Here is a 17,670-nt window from a genome sequence, read left to right on the forward strand (position 1 = left end):
TCCAAATGAATCCTTGGAAGGCGTCGGGTATTGATGGGATTCCTGCTGGGTTTTATCAAAATCAATGGAGCGTTGTTGGTCCGGTTCTCAGTGATATGGTTCTTAAAATTTTCAAGGATGGAGTTATGGATCCAGAGATCAACAAAACCTTGATTTCCCTTATTCCCAAGTCCAATACCCCTGAATCCATTAAGGATTTTCGCCCCATCAGCTTGTGTACTGTGGTGTACAAAATTGTTACTAAAATCATTACGAACAGACTCAAGCAAATCATGCCCCATATTGTTAGTCCTACTCAAGTTAGCTTTGTGGCGGGTCGTAACATCACGGAAAATATCATCATCGCTCAGGAAGTTGTTCATTCTATGCGCTCGAAGAAAGGCAAAGTTGGTTGGTTTGCCATTAAGGTGGATCTTGAAAAAGCTTATGACCGTCTCAACTGGAAGTTCATAGAGGACACCCTCCTTGATGCTGGCATTCCGAATCAGCTTATTCATGTGATTATGCATTGTGTCACTTCCTTGCATATGAACCTTCTCTGGAATGGGTATACCTCGCAAGATTTTAAGCCTTCTAGGGGTATCCGTCAAGGGGATCCTCTTTCGCCTTATATTTTTGTTTTATGCATGAAGCGCCTCTCCCGTCATATTGATTTATCTATTCATAATGGTAGATGGCAGCCCATTAAATTAAATAAAAATGGTCCTAATTTGTCTCATCTTTTCTTTGCAGATGACTTGGTTTTGTTCGGTAAAGCCAATGAGGTTCAAGGGCGCACTATCAAATCTATTAGACCCCGCCCCCTGTGAGTTGGATCAAAATTAACTCTGACGGCACTGTTCGGTCTCCGGCTAATGATGCATCTTCTGGCGGTTTAGCTCGTGATTGCAATGGAGATTGGATTTTTGGTTATAGCAGACACATTGGCAGATGTTCAGTTTTACATGCTGAGTTGTGGGGAGCTTACGACGGTCTCGAGATTGCTTGGTCGAAAGGTTTCAAGAATGTGATTCTTCACATGGACAGTAAGCTTGCTGTTGAAGCTTTATCGAATAATCCGCCGCATATCAATGCTAATTCTAGTTTGATTTCAAGCATTACTAGACTTATCCAAAGGGATTGGCAAGTGACTATTTGTCATACGTATAGGGAAAGCAACCGGTGTGCGGATTGGATGGCAAACTATAGTTTTTCCCTTCTCTTAGGGCGGAGTACTTTTGAGGTTATGCTGAGTGGAGTCTCTTGTTTGATTCTTGAAGATCTTGCTGGTGTTTCCATGCCCAGAATTTGTAGATTAGTTTAGTGTTGTTGTGGCCTTGGCCTATCTCCTTGATAAAGAAAACAAAAAAATAAAATTTGATGATTATTTTGTAGCGTTTTTAGTTTAGTGATCATTTTAATAAATTAGATAAATGGAGTGACCTATAAAATCAATTACCCCTATTTAATCCTATATTCGCAATTTCGCATAGATCCCACATAATACAACCCACTAATTTCACTAAAGTTAGATAACTTTAATCATGTAATAAAAATATATGCATGCCTTAATACCAGAGGTCCCAGCCGTTCTTTAATTCTTCTTAAGGATAAAGCTAGCTCCATTAAAGAAGCTCGAGGATAACGCCAAAATTAAACCCTTGGTATTATCGGAAGTCTCCATTTGGGATTTCTATAACATGTGCAATTGTTTTAGAAAGACCCAAGTCATTTTTGAGGAAGATTTGACTTTAAGTTTTGGACTATAGAATAAACCAACAAAATATAGTGTTCAAATGCTATACACACTAAATATGATTTTATTATCAAAAAAAAAACACTAAATATGATTTTACTAGATAGTAAATTTATTGTTTTAATAAATACTCTTCTCTTTTTAATTATCAAAAAAGTATTTAAAAAAATTATCTCAAATTATAACAAATATAAATGGTCAAATTTATTTAATATATAACTTTTATAAAAAAATAGAGGTAGATAAACTATAAAATTTAAATTAAATTAATTTAACGGTTTATTTTTATTAAAAAGAGACCAGATAGCTATCCACTTCGCGACATTAAAGTATGTCAACTATATGTATGGGAGATAGATTGTTCTTTAATTTTTAAATTAGTACAACAAATATAACTATTTTAATATTTCTTGCTAAATTTAAAGGTAAATTGATCTTCTGTCGCAGTGTTTTAAAAATCGAACCGGTGGCCGAACCGGTGAGACCACCGGTTTCTTGTTCAACCGGTTGAATCGGTTCAATGACCGGTTTAATAAATTTAAAAAAATCAAAAACAATATAATTCGCGGGTTTTTCACATCAATCCGGTCTAACCGATTTAACATCCAGTCTTTTACCGGTTCAATCCGGTTCAACTAAAAAATCCAGTTTTTTACAGTTTTAGACCCGACTGCTGACCGGTTTCCGGTTCAACCGGTCCGACCGGCCGGTCCGGTCCGGTTTTAAAACTCTACTTTGCCGATTATTTATTTAAGGTATGGCCTAGAGCCACAATAGTAGAGTCAGAATAGCATCAAAAACATAAAAATCCTCTTCTTAGATCATAGTTGCTTCGATCAAATCTCTAAAATTTCTAAAATGGAGTCGAAATCAAAGTGTAAAAATCATCACATAGTGATGCTACCATTCATGGCTCATGGTCATCTCATACCTTTTCTTGCATTAGCAACACAAATCTATCAAAAAACAGGCTTCAAAATCACCATAGCTAACACCCCATTGAACATTCAATACATCCGTTCAACCATAAACTCAACTCATAATGAAGATAAACCTACCAACTTCAACCTAGTTGAGCTTCCTTTCTCGGCCGCAGCCGAATACGGATTACCACCCAACACGGAAAACTCCGAAAATTTACCATTAGATCTTATCGGGCAATTCTTTGCTGCCTCAGCCACTCTCAAGAACCCCGTTCGTACTCTGTTGTCTGATATTGTCGCCAAAGATGGTCAGCCACCACTTTGTGTAATATCAGATGTTTTCTTCGGATGGGCTAATGATGTCGCTAAAAGTGTCGGTAGTGTTAATGTTACGTTCACTACCTGTGGAGCTTACGGTACTTTAGCTTATACTTCCGTGTGGATGAATCTTCCTTATCAACGGGCGAATTCCGACGAGTTTCATGTCCCGGGATTTCCCGAGCAGTACCGGTTTCATTTCACACAGCTGCATAAGTTGGGTTTTTGACACTTTAGTGTCTAGGAGGCACAAAAATTCCATTTTTGTGCCTCCTACCACCGGCCCGCCATCTCATATGGCGGGCTGCACTAATTTTGCACCAGCCCGCCATATGAGATGGCGGGCTGGTAGCTAATTACGGGTCCTGACGACGAGGATGACGATGTGGTCAGTCCAAGTGGTAGCGACGACAACAGCTCCGGCCCAGATCTCAGACCTTATCGGCCATTGACTCATACCCAGATGAGTCGGCGTCAGAACAGGGGTCGAAACTTGAGGACACTCTTACGGACCCCAGATAGAACAAACATGTAGTTGTATTTTATAGCTTTTTTTATTGTTGTCCATATATTTTTGATTATTTGACTTATTTTAATTTCTTTGTATGGCTTTTTTATAATTATTTACAAAACAGTAAAAACACTTCATAACAATCAAAATCATAAACCCTAAATTTGTTAATCTATTTTTAAAAAGTATAGCATAGCAATGTCGTGTTTTTTACTAAAAGCGTGAATTACTAAAATTTAACATATAATCAATTAATCAAATACTACATTATTAGGCAAATTTAACTATTAAAATCACATAATTAAAATAGATCTAACTCAAAATAAATTGGATATTAATATAGTCTGCACCACCATCTACGACTTTCATTTTTACTCGAACTTTATTCGACATTTGTAAGATCTTCAAAATTGATGTCAAACTTAAATTTTTAAATTTAGATTGGTTCAAACAATAATTACAAATGACAATATATTTTATAAAATAACGCTCGGAAGTCTCCGAAAATAACTCGAAATTAGTTAACGTAAATTACAATTCATTAATAAAATAAATTTTTTTTTTATAAAAAAATAAACTGATTGGGCAATTATTGCCCAATCAGTTTCAAATGATTGGGGAGAGAGTAATATAATTAACTCTCTCCCCAATCATTGGGCTGATCCCCAATGATTGGGGATCAGTACCAGCCCGCCATATGAGATGGCGGGCTGGTGCTAATTACGGGGATTAAGTTAATCCCCGTAATTAGCTACCAGCCCGCCATCTCATATGGCGGGCTGGTGCAAAATTAGTGCAGCCCGCCATATGAGATGGCGGGCCGGTGGTAGGAGGCACAAAAATGGAATTTTTGTGCCTCCTAGACACTAAAGTGTCAAAAACCCGCATAAGTTTATGAGAGAAGCTGACGGTTCTGATATATGGTCCAAGTTCATGCAAGCGCAGATCTCAAATTCTTTCAAGTCTTTTGGATTTCTATGCAACACAGTTGAGGAATTTGAGCCATTGGGATTGGAATTATTCAGAAAATTTACTAATCTTCCTGTTTGGAGTATTGGCCCTCTGCTTCCACATGATTTGCTGAAAAATGGGGCTCGTAATTCAAGTTCGGGTATTGTTACGACAAGTACTCAACGAGCAGGTAAGAAACTTGGAGTTTCAACAGAAAAATGTCTTCAGTTTCTTGATCTACACGGTACAAATTCTGTACTCTACATTTCCTTCGGTTCGCAAAACAGTATCAATCCATCCCAGATGATGCAACTAGCGATCGCGTTGGAAGAGAGTGCGAAGCCATTCATCTGGGTGATAAGGCCGCCCGTAGGTTTCGACAGAAACTCCGAGTTTAAACCCGAATGGCTACCCGAAAGATTCGAAGAGCGAGTCACCGCAACGAAACAAGGATTGCTGGTGAGAAACTGGGCACCCCAGTTGGAGATTTTATCACACGGATCAACAGGAGCATTTATGAGTCATTGTGGTTGGAACTCAGTGATGGAAAGTTTGAGTCAAGGTGTGCCAATTATAGGCTGGCCTATAGCAGCTGAACAAGCTTTCGATTCGAAGATGCTAGTTGAAGAATTGCGTGTGAGTGTTGAGTTGACTCGAGGGACTCAAAGTAAAGTTGAGTGGGGAGAAATTAAGAATGTGATAGAGTTAGTGATGGGGTTGGAAGGTAAAGGAGATGAGATGAGGCAAAAAGGTATGGAAATTGCTAAGTTGATAAGGCAATCTGTGGAGGAAAATGGTTCTTTTTTTAAAGCATTAGATGATTTTGTGACCAACCTTTTGGCTAGAGTTGAAGATTGTCGCTAAATGTATTCATATATTTAGCGCACGATTGGTTTGTTACACGAATGATATGGTACAACGGTTGTATTCAATAATTATTTCATAATTTATGCTTGGTTTATCTAGTTTGTATTGGAGTAATGTATTGGATGCATGTCATTGAAGTGACAATTGAATGAGAAATTCTTAGGTAGACTCAGTCCACCACGTCATCCATGGACTAAGCCTATCACGTTATGACACGTCATTAAAATGATGACAATCTTATAACATTACTATTCAAATGTGTAAATAAGTAATAAATAAATTTTTAAGATTGCCATCATTTTAATGACATGTCATTACGTAATAGGCTTAGTCCATGGATGACGTGGTGTACTGAGTCTAACTAAAAATTTCTCCAGTTGAATATTAGATCAAAATTATTGTTTCTCTCCATTACTTTTGTTTTAAATTTATCCTTTTTTCTATAATAGTTATTTTTTGTAAAAATAAAAAAATATACTTGAACAAAAGTTAAAAACAATTAATAAAATTTTATTTGAGTTAAACTTTTTTTGATGGATTTGGTGTTACTTGAAAATTAAATGCACATGTATAGTAGTTGTGGGGTAGTTAATAAATGAATAAAGGGTCAACACGCCCCCTGAACTTGTAACATGAGGTCATCTAACCCAGTTTATACTTTTTTGAGCAACTAACCCCAAAACTCTTCATTTTTGGGTCAAATAACCCAATAATTTATATTTTTATTTTAAAAAAATGAATTTAAAATAATTATATCGCAACAATTAGGGAAGTATCTAATTATATTTTTGTATCTCTCACCTCTGATTTGTATTTTACGCATTTTAAAAATACAATTATGGGTTATTTGACCCAAAAATGAAGAGTTTTGAAGTTTGTTGCGCAAAAAAATATAAATTGGGTTAGATGACTCCGTGTCACAAGTTCAGGGGTGCGTTGACCCTTTGTTCGTTAATAAATTGTTCAAGACGGGCGGCTGCATTTTGGAAGCTTTTCGGGATCAAAATTGTTGTTACTTCCCATTACTTTGTTTGAAAAGTATCGTTCCTCTCAATTGTTGTTTTTAAAATTTCTTACTTTCTTTTTAAAAGTAACACTACTTTTTTTTTATTATAGGACAAAACAAACAGCAATTTTTTAAAAATAATTATTTGACAAATGAGTATTGATAATTGAAATCCGCTTACAAAAAATCTGATTATGTAATTGGCTTTTTCATAGAGAAAATCGTTTGGAATGCCTAGTTTTAGACTTTATTTATTTCTTTATCTTTTTTTTTTGATAATTTAGAAAGGGGGAGCGCTTATGAGAGGAAACAAACCCACGACCTAACAGTTTGCTACTCAGCGCTTATACCATTTGAGTAACTCTTTTTTTTATGTACAAAAACAATACTCTGTTTAGTTTTTTAATTTCAATTTTTTTTCACTTTCTATCTTTAAAGTTTTTCTGTTATCAATTTTTTTGTGTACTTGATGGTGTTTTATAGTGTATTTTTATGGTGTAGTTTATAATATTCTTGTGGTATTTTTATTATTGTTTAATATAAATATACCAACAAGTGTATTTATAATACATTTTTACTAAAAAAAATATAAATTAATTTATTGTGTAAAAAACTAGTAGCATCAAAATAAATTGGAATATAAGATAGTATTTTTTTAATGATATAATATCAATTAACATCAGATTTAAAATAATTTGTGTTCAAAAAATTTAAACAACCATAAAAAATAGAGTAAAAGAAACAGGCTCGTGATAGCACCACCGGAAGAAAAGAGAAGGCGATGGAATATAACACCATCGGAAAAAAGACGACGACGACGATAAAATTTTATTTTCATTCTCTAATCGATATGAGAGACGCTGGTTTTTTGTGCTCGCAGATGTTATGAATTAAAAAAAGAGAAAATAACAAGAAAAGCCAACAAATGAAAGTTTTTTCATACGGTACCATTTTTCTTAAATAGTTTACTTCTGTGCCATTTTTTCCTAATAATTTTCACCAATACCACAATTTCCTTCCTGAGCTTATCCATTTCGTTCACTATCTCCTTTGACCTTATTAATGATAAAATAGGAAAATTCTAATTCTACCCTCGCCACTTCTTCTTCTTTATTTATTCTCATTTCCGGCCACCACATATCCATCTCCATCGGCGTGACCTTTGCCTCGTCTAGCCATCGCCTCTGTCATCATCTCGCCTCACCACCGCTAACAGCTCAAAAGTAGCGAAGGAGCTTTTTACTGATGGAGTCGAGGCGGAGTACAGTGATTATGAAATTTCAATTCAAAACTTTACTACTATTTTTGTTCAAACGGACGAGATGGCCGTTGTTTCCGACAAGGGATGAACCAATTGCTGCCGTTGAAGAAGTGGTTGTCGGCGAAGACCAAGATCTGAAAGTTTAGCTAAGTTAGTAATGTAATTTAATGAAATTCTAATGGAAACCCATTAAGGAAATCTGAAAATTAATACTAGAATTTTTGGATTCATTTGATAGATTTCACTTACTTTTGAAGCTTGCTGGTGGATTTATTTGATTGATTTCACTTTACTTTTGAAGCTTGCTGGTGGATTTTTTTGATTTAAATTTCATGTCTTTTGCTTGTGTTGTTCTTTGTTTTTGGCAAAACCCTAGCAAAAGTCCCTGTACTTTACATGTTTTGTTCGAGAGGTCCTTAAGGCAAAGTTTGTCACTTTAGAGTCCCTATACTTGTCAATATTGCAAGTTTGAGGTCCTTTTGTGGATGGAAAATGAAAAGTGTAGCTCACTCTCGTTATGTGAGACTGTAAAAGAAAATTGGTATGATTTTTTTAACTTTTAATCCTCATAAAATACATATAAAATTAAAGGACCTCTAAATAATTTTTTCCATTCTTCTCAACAATTCTAGTTCACAAAACGGTGTGTTTTGTTCTTCTTCTCCACTTCATCTTCTTCTCTAAAAGTTAAAATTTCTTTTAAAAAATAAATTACCATAGGCATTAATTCTTTTCATTTTCCATGGTTGACGTTGGCTTTTGTATTTGATTTTACTGCTGATAAACTTACTTTATATTGCTTCGTTTTTTATCAAATTGAGTTTAGTTTTGTATTCATCTGGCAGTTGGTGCCTATATGCATCCAACTTTGTTGATTTCTCCATTGTTATATTATCAGTATTTTCTTTAATTTTTAATCAAAAATAATTCAAAAAATAAAGTGCAGATCTCTAAAAATGGCATTTCCAGATCTGAAATACTTCACAGAAGCTTCAGTTGCCGCAGCTTACTCATCTCGCTGCGAGGAGAAATTTTGCCTTCCAACAAAACTGAATTCACATACCCATCTCGCCCTGATTTAATTATATTCAAAGATTTCAATCTAAAAATTGAAGGAGGACAAAATGTGATGCTAGTCGGTACTAGCGGAGATGGGAAATCCATCGTCATTGCAAATTGTTTCAGAGATTATATGATGCTAAAGATCTATCAAAATTGATGGTGTAGTTGAAAAAGAGGATATGGTCGAGTTGTGGCGGTTTTTATGGCATTGATGGTGGTGGAGAAGATGGTGGTGCGTGGTCTGCCGGAAGACGATGTTGTCGACATTGATGGTGGTGGTGTAAACCAGCCATTTTGAAATGGATTTTGGTTGTTTTCTGTATAACATCGACTTTTTAGCTTAAAATGGTAGAGAACTAAGTTTTGCCCAGCTGAGGTATGAAGAAGATGATGGAAAATTGATAATTTTACCATCAAAATTATTGTATTTTACCACTCTTCTATTAAATTATAATTTTATATAAAGTAAGTCCTTAATTTGTGATGCCACGTGGGCAAAATAAATAGGAAGAGATGCCATACACTTTTTTCCGTTAACTAACGGAAAGTGGGTTACACTTTCCATTTTCCATCCACAAAAGGGCCTTAAGATTGCAATATTGACAAGTATAGGGATCCAAAAGTGACAAACTTTACCTCAGGGGTCTCTCGAACAAATCACGTAAAGTACAAGGGCTTTCACTAGGGTTTTGCCTTTGTTTTTTAAGTGTGGTTTAAATTATTTTTTTAATTGTAAATCTGGTTTTTTTACTTGTATAATTTGTTCAACTTAGAAAGATTGTAATCTGTATAATCTATTCAACTTGGAATGTCTCTTAATTTGTTTTTAAGTTTTTTTAATAGAGATAACCTACTCGTCGTTGAAGATTGATTTTTATCCTGATTTTATTTCTGAGTATTTGTTGTTTCAGTCTATTTTTTTTTGTTCTTGGTTCTAATCACTCAACTTAGTTTTGTTGGTCAATATTATAATTGAATGATGGTATACATATTAAATTTATAAAATATTAGTATCATTTATACAAATGCAAAAGCCAGAACTAAAATAGGAATATATTTGCTTTGGATTTTAATTGTGATCCAGATATTGTAAAAGAATATAATAGATATATCTTAGATACATATTTGATATATGGCAAAATCCATACGGAGGCCCCTGTACTATACCACTTTTGTTCAGGAAGCCCCTATTCCAAACTTTTTCACATTCAGGTCCTCATACTTGCGAAATTCCGATTATAACACCCTTACTTGGACGGAATTCAGCAAGTGAGCCTCACACACGTTATGTGAGAGTGTAAAAAAAGATTGCCTGGTTTTTTTAACTTTTAACCCCTATGACTAATGAATAAAATACACATAAAATATAAGGACCTTTAAATAAATTTTTCCTTTTCTTCTCCACTTCATCTTCTACAATATAAAATTTCTGGAGAACACAACAAATTCAGCCTTAATATACATGTGTAATAAAAGAAACTGAAGATCATTTATCCTAAAACAAATTGAAAACATGCGAAGAAAGTAGAAGGATAAGCATAAACCCAGCAAATAAAAGAGAAAGAACCACAACCAGAATAACAATAAGAGCTCCTCTTCCTTGAAGAAGATCCATGATAATTAAAATTAAAAAAAAACTCAAAAACCCAAATTTCAAAATTGTAAAATTTAACCAATTTCTGGGTTAAATTTTACATGAATCAGCAAGAATTGAACAATCCAATAAAAAATAACAATACCCAGACGGATGAATTGAAATTGGAAGTTAAAAAATCATGAATTCAATAGTATAGGAAAGAATTAACTTTGAAGGTTTTATTAGGAAGGAGAATTCCAAAGTTGGTTTTTTTTGAAAGGAGGAAATATTAAAATCTCAAATCGTTAGTTAAATTAATTACTTTTTTGGGTATTTGAATGCCAAAATCACCGCAGAAATTAAATTTATCGATTTTGAATCCTTTTTATTTTGTCTTGAGGTGGTGTTTTAAATTCCAGTACGGTGGCTTCATATTACACTTGCTATGTCTCATACATTATTTTGCAGATTCTCCATCTTAGATCGACTAATCAGTAGAAGAAAAAAGAACCCAGAAGAAGAAGAAAGGGTTGTCTTGAGCAGGAGTTTTTTTTGGGGAATTTACAAGAAAAATTCAGATGATAATCCAGAAAGAGAAGTGAAGGATATCAAAAATTAAGACGAAATTCAAAAAATCAGTTGCCACTGGTTTTTATGAATTGGGAGAGACATATCAACAAAGAAGATGATGGCAAAAATGATAATTTTGCCATCAAATTTAATTTAATTTACAGTTTTTCATTAAGTTGGAATTTTGTATGAAATAAGTCTTTAAAATTGATGCCACGTATACCTTAATATCTGGAAATGAATGCCACATCAGTTTTTTCTGTTAATTAACGGAGAGTGAGGCACACTTACTGAATTCCGTCCAAGTAAGGGTGTTATAATCGGAATTTGGCAAGTATAAGGACTTGAATGTGAACAAGTTTGGAGTAGGGGCTTCCTGAACAAAAGTGGTATAGTACAGGGGCCTCTGTAAGAGTTTTGCCTTGATATATTTATGATACATATTTGATACATCTTCACACCATTCCCATTTATATTTATCCGATATATAGTTGATACATATTTAATTGTTCGAACTCTTTTTTTTTGTTTTTTTTTATATTTTCAGTTTTATATATGATAGATACATTTTTTTAATATACGTTACAAATGATAAATATATTTTTAATGTACTTTATAGATTCATCGTGGATACAAAATTTATACATGATATATACATGTTTTTTACTACATAATTTATACATGATCGATACATTTTTTTTAGTTGTTTATAATGTGTATCAAATATATATTTTTACTTTTTAAAAATATAAATTTTTAAATGTACATATATACATCAATGATACATAATTTATACATAATATATACATTTGTTAAATGTACTTAATAGATACATCTCTGATATATAATTTATATGTATTTAGTATGTATCAATAATATATATGTAATTTATAAATTTTTTTTTTTACAATTGTATCATTTGTGTATTTTTATATTTTCAAAATTTAATATATTTATATTTTAAAATTACAATTAATAATGATATTTTAAAATTTAAAATTTAAAATTTAAATAAACATATTATAAAGGAAATCAATTTCTATGTTAGACAAATAATACAACGTTTTGTTTTATTATAAAAAAAATATGCAACAGGTATGACCCTTCACGCGCGGGTCATTGCATTTGGTACACCAACAAATCTTAGTGCATGTTAGCAGATGGTATTAGTGAAAAGAAACTTTAAAAAATGGTACAAGTGAAATGTTTTCATAATGTCTTGTATTGTGTGAAAACAAAAGCAATTTTTTGGCATTTTTGTTATTTTTTCTTAAAAAAATAGAAATTTAAAATTTGAAAAAAGGAGAGAAAGAGAAAGAAAGATTTGAAATTTAAAAGGATTAGAAAAAAAGAGAAATACGGCTGTGTTCGAGAGAAAAAAAAGAGAAAAAGAGATTAATTTTGAAATTACTTTTTAAAAGTGAATAGCAAATATAATTAGGAAATTAGGGCCAAAAATCGTGTAATTATTTTCAAAAAATAGAATGGTTTTGAAATAATCCCTTTTTATAATTATTGTTTTAAGAAAAATTATAATATTAAACAATAACTTAAGATTAATATATTCTTTTGGCTAGAGTAGAAGATTGTCGCTAAATGTATTTATCATTTATACTACCTGCTAGTTTGATTTATCTTATTTGTACAATATATGTGTGCATATTAATTAAATGATAATTAAATATTATATCAAAATTATTGTCTCTCAATGACTTTTTCAAAAAATATTTATTACTTGTTTTAGAATTTATCATTTTCTTTTAATTTTATACTTATTGCATCACATAAAGAAATTACACTTTAATAAAAATTAAAAAGTTAATAAATTATAGTTAATTTGTGATAATATTTTTAAATTGTTCTTTAATTTTTTTAAAAATAAACCATTGTAAATTAATGAAGGCTAAATCTATTTTAAGGTCTCTGAACTATACATTTTTTGTTTATTAGATCCTTCAACTTTTATTTAGCTTTCTCAAGTCCTTAAATTTTTATTTTTTCGGTTCATCAGACCCCTTAACTTTTATATGGCTTCCTCGGATTTTTAAACTTTCGTTTTTTGGTTTTTTAGGTCCTTAAATTTTTGTTTTTTACTTCATCGTGTTCTTAAATGGATCTCCCTTAAAGGACCTAATGAATCAAAAAATAAAAATTTAGGAATATCAGGAAGTCAAATAGAAATTAGGGGACCTGATGAATCAAAAAATGAAAGTTTAAGGACTTGATGAAGCCAAATAGAAATTGAGAAATCTGATGAATCAAAATTATATAGTTTAGGGACCTTAAAATGGATTTAGTCATCAATGAAATGTATATATAAAAATATTATATTAATGATTTATAAAAATCATAATCATTATATAAATATTACCTAAGAGAATTTTCTATTTATAAAGGTTATATATTAAAATTATAATTTAATTAAAATTAATATGATAAGACTCTAGATATATTTTGATAATCTTGTGTATGACTAACTCTTTTTTTAGGACAGTATTGGTAATTGATGGATACTGAATCTTATTGTAAGTATAATGGAGCCGAGTTGCAGGAGATCCACTCTCCGGTGATACGGGACTCCCCCTGAAGATCCGAAGATATGAAGGAGACGCCGAATCTCTTAAGATTCGGTGACATGCTAATGAAGACCGAATCCCGCATGATCCGCCGAAAGCGCGTCGGGTCCGGGATTCGGGCAATCGACTAAGTATGGAAATATTGTCCTATTCGGACACAAACACTACATATGGAAGGATAAGCTCTACTTTAGGAAGATAAGACTATTTAGGAAGACGTTCATAAATAGGACTCTTATCAGATTAAGGTAGATCACGACAAATCAGGAGAATCTCTACAATATTGCCGAATCCCTATAAAGTAGGATTCACCTGCCTAATACAACTCTACTAGGTATATTCGACTACTATAAAAGGAGCACGAGGTATGCCTAGAATCACAATTACATTCATATACTCAAAACGCTGCTCAAAGCTCTAAACTGACTTTAGCATCGGAGAGTTAATCGGACAACCACCGTCCGGTTAGCTTCTACCCTGTTTTGCAGGTCTTACTCACCGGTTCAGAAGGCAGACTCCATCAATTGGCGCCGTCTGTGGGAAAAGCTTAACTAAACTTCAAAAGAAGGAGCTTTTCTGAACTCAAAAACAAATTTTATTGAAGAAGATGACTTCTGAAAGAGTAAACCTGAAGAATCAAACGTCACAGAGAAAACGAAAAGCAACAGAACTCTCAACTCCTCCCCCAATAACTTTTGACGGGGAAGACTTCGGGAGAATAGCTGAAGAGCACAACGAAGCTCTAGTGGTGGCCATGATCATCGAACATTGGAACGTTGAGAGAATCCTGATCGATGAAGGAAGCGCGATAAACCTAATAACAAAAAAGCCTACGAAAGCCTAGGAAGAGACCTAGCGGAACTAAAAAGAAATGCCACGCCTATGGTAGGATTTGGGGGCTTGCCAATTAAGCCCCACGGAACAATTACACTCGATGTCAAGCTAGGAAGGACTAGGAAAAGCGAGAAATTACCTACACGGTTTAGTGTCGTAGAAATCGACCTGCCATACAACGCGATACTGGGAAGACCTTTCCTCCACGACTCAGCCTCCGTGACAAGCATAAAGGCACTAACCATGAAGATACCGACGAAAAAAGGAATTATCACGATACAAGGAAACCGAACCGAAGCGAAAAAGTGCTACGAACAAGCAATAAAAGAATCAGGCGAAACAATGGCAATAGAAGAAATCCTTAATCACGACATCGAAGAAAAAGAAACAGCACCCGAAGGCGAAACAAAGAAACTCCAACTCGACAAGGAGAAAAGAGCAAATCTCGGCGCAAACATGAACCCAAAGATCGAAAGCGAAATCACGGCCATGCTGAAAAACAACATCAAAACCTTCGCTGCTAACGCATCAGAAATAGTTGGAATAGACCCCCAAGTCATTACTCATGATCTAAATGTAGCAGAAGCGGCGAACCCAGTGAAGCAAAATAAAAGGAAGTTCTCGAAGAAAAACAGAAAATAATCGCTGAAGAAGTAGAAAAACTGGAGAAAGCAGGATTCATACGAGAAGTCCACTACCCCGAGTGGGTAGCTAACGTGGTTATCGTAAAGAAAGCCAACGGAAAAAATAGAATGTGTGTAGATTACACCGATCTAAACAAAGCGTGTCCTAAAGATAGCTACCCTCTCCCGGACATCGATCAACTCGTGGACTCTACTGCTGGACACGCGATGTATAGCCTAGCCGACGCAGCTCAAGGCTACCACCAAATTCAGATGAAGGAGCAAGACCAGGAAAAAAACTTCATTCATCACGGAGGGAGGAACCTACTGCTACACGGCAATGCCTTTCGGTTTGAAAAACGCCGGAGCGACATACCAAAGGCTTATGAATTTCATGTTCAAAGACGAGATAGGAAAACGATTCCAGGTGTATGTAGACGAACTAATCATCAAGAGCGAGAAGGAAGAAACCCATGCAAAAGATCTTGAAGAAACATTCAACATACTGAATAAGTTTGGAATGAAGCTGAACCCTGACAAATGCACGTTCGGTGTACAAGGCGGGAAATTCCTAGGATTTATGATATCTCAAAGAGGAATAGAGGCGAACCCCGAGAAGATCAAAGCAATTATGGACATGAAGGCACCAAGAAACATAAATGAAGTTCAAAAACTCAACGGGCGAATCACAGCACTCGGTAGATTCATGTCTTGCTCAGCAAAAAGATGCTTGCCTTTCTTCAAAGCCCTCAAAGGAACACAAAAATTTGAATGGAATAAAGATTGCGAGAGTGCTTTTGAAGAAATAAAGAAGTTCCTCGTCACCCCTCCGTTGCTCAGCAGACCGCTGAAAGGGGAGACGCTATATCTATACATCAGCACCACACACGAGACTATTGGGGCAGTGCTGGTGAGGGAAGAAGATAACGAGATGAAGCCAATCTACTACATTAGTCGAGTCCTGAAAGGCGCGGAGACACGATACCCCGAGATCGAAAAAATGGCACTGGCCGTATTAACCACAGCTAAAAAGTTGAGATACTACTTCCAAAGTCACAACGTTGTGGTAAGAACAAATCAACCATTACGAAAGGCGATCCAACGACCAGAAACTTCCGGAAGATTAGTCCACTGGTCCATCCAACTCAGCGAACACGACATAAGATACGAACCTCGTCCGACTCTAAAAGCACAAGCTTTGGCGGACTTTGTAGCAGAAATAACTCCAACCGAGACTGCCCAACCCAAACCAGCCTTGGTATGGGAACTCCACGTAGACGGAGCGTCGAATGAAAAAGGAGCGGGAGCAGGAGCCATCCTCAAAGGACCCGAAAAAATCAGAATCGAATATGAAGTAAAAATCCAATTCACCGCCAGCAACAATGTAGCTGAGTACGAAGCCCTAATCGCAGGCCTCGGCCTCGCATTAGAAATAAGAATGGAAATCCTAAAGATCTATAGCGACTCCCAGCTGGTGGTAAATCAAGTCAAGGGAGAATATCAAGCCAAAGAAACAGGGATGATCGAATACCTAAGTCAAGTCAAAACACAGCTCCAACAGCTGGAAGCAGAAGGAGGACAATGGGAAATCATTCAAATCCCGAGAGAGGAAAACACCGAAGCCGACGCCATCGCCAAATCAGCATCAGAACTCGGAGATCTATTCGCTAAAATGCAGTTAAAGGAAATTCTCGAATCGCCAAGCACCAGAAAAACAAAAGTCATGGCAATCGAGGAGGCCGACTCCTGGATGACTCCATTGATCAAATATCTAGACCGCGGCGAGTTACCAACAGACAAAGTCGAAGCCATTCGTACTATCAGAAAATCTGCCAACTATTCTTTTCACAACGGGGTTCTTTACCGAACCTCCTTGACTCATCCATGGTCTAGGTGCGTCTCGCCTCAGACAGGAGAATCCATCTTAAAAGAAATCCACGAAGGAATATGCGGAGCACACGAAGGAGCAGTCACCATAGCAAGAAAAACAATACTCCAAGGATACTATTGGCCAAATATCAAAGAAGACGCGAAAACATTAGTCAAGAAATGTGATAAATGCCAAAGACACGATAACATCAGTCGTGTACCAGCAGTACCTCAAGGATCAATGGAGAGCCCTTGGCCGTTCGCCACATGGGGGATTGACATAGTTGGGCCGTTTGAAACAGGAAAACATCAAGTGAAATTCCTAATCGTCGCAATAGAGCACTTCACAAAATGGGTAGAGGTAGCGCCTGTCGCAACCATCACTGCAGCCAAAGTAGAGGAATTCTTCAAGAACGAAGTAATATGCCGATTCGGCATACCCCACACTGTAATAGCAGACAACGGCAAACAATTCAATTGCAAGCGGTTCAAGGCATTTTGCAAAGGACTGATGATCAATTTGAAATTTACTTCGGTGGCGCACCCTCAGACAAACGGAATGACAGAAGTCACCAACCGAACCATAGCACAAGGAATAAAAAAGAGGCTTTCTCAGTATAAGGAGAACTGGGCAGAAGAATTATACAGCGTTCTATGGGCATACAGAACGACTCCTAGAAAAGGAACTGGCGAAACACCTTTCAGGCTCGCCTACGGCACAGAAGCAGTAATTCCAGTAGAAATTGGCATACCCAGTATCAGAGTAAACTATCTAGAAGAAGAAACTAACGAGGCTATGTCTAGACCTACTAGAGGAAAGAAGGGATGAAGCGGCAGCCCGAGCCGCTACATACAAGAAGCAAGCTGCAAGATACCATAACAAGAGAATGAATTTTAGAGAATTTCAAAGAGGCGATCTGGTCTTACGAAACGCGGAAGTTGGCAGAGGAAACGCAGGAGTAAAGAAAATGCAGGCTAATTGGGAAGG

General features: G+C 35.3%; 1 protein-coding gene across 1 annotated transcript; it reads left to right on the forward strand.

Annotated features, from left to right (window-relative positions):
- The first annotated feature begins 2,593 nt into the window (after positions 1 to 2,593).
- LOC126682617 (UDP-glycosyltransferase 92A1-like) lies at positions 2,594 to 5,403 on the forward strand. Its single transcript, XM_050378354.1, has 2 exons — positions 2,594 to 3,184; positions 4,370 to 5,403. Exons 1-2 carry the CDS (start codon positions 2,594 to 2,596, stop codon positions 5,300 to 5,302), a joined length of 1,524 nt encoding a protein of 507 aa, XP_050234311.1. The 3' UTR covers positions 5,303 to 5,403.
- The last annotated feature ends 12,267 nt before the right edge of the window (positions 5,404 to 17,670 follow it).

This window comes from Mercurialis annua, linkage group LG5, assembly GCF_937616625.2.
Source record: "Mercurialis annua linkage group LG5, ddMerAnnu1.2, whole genome shotgun sequence".
In the NCBI taxonomy this organism is placed as follows: Eukaryota; Viridiplantae; Streptophyta; class Magnoliopsida; order Malpighiales; family Euphorbiaceae; genus Mercurialis; species Mercurialis annua.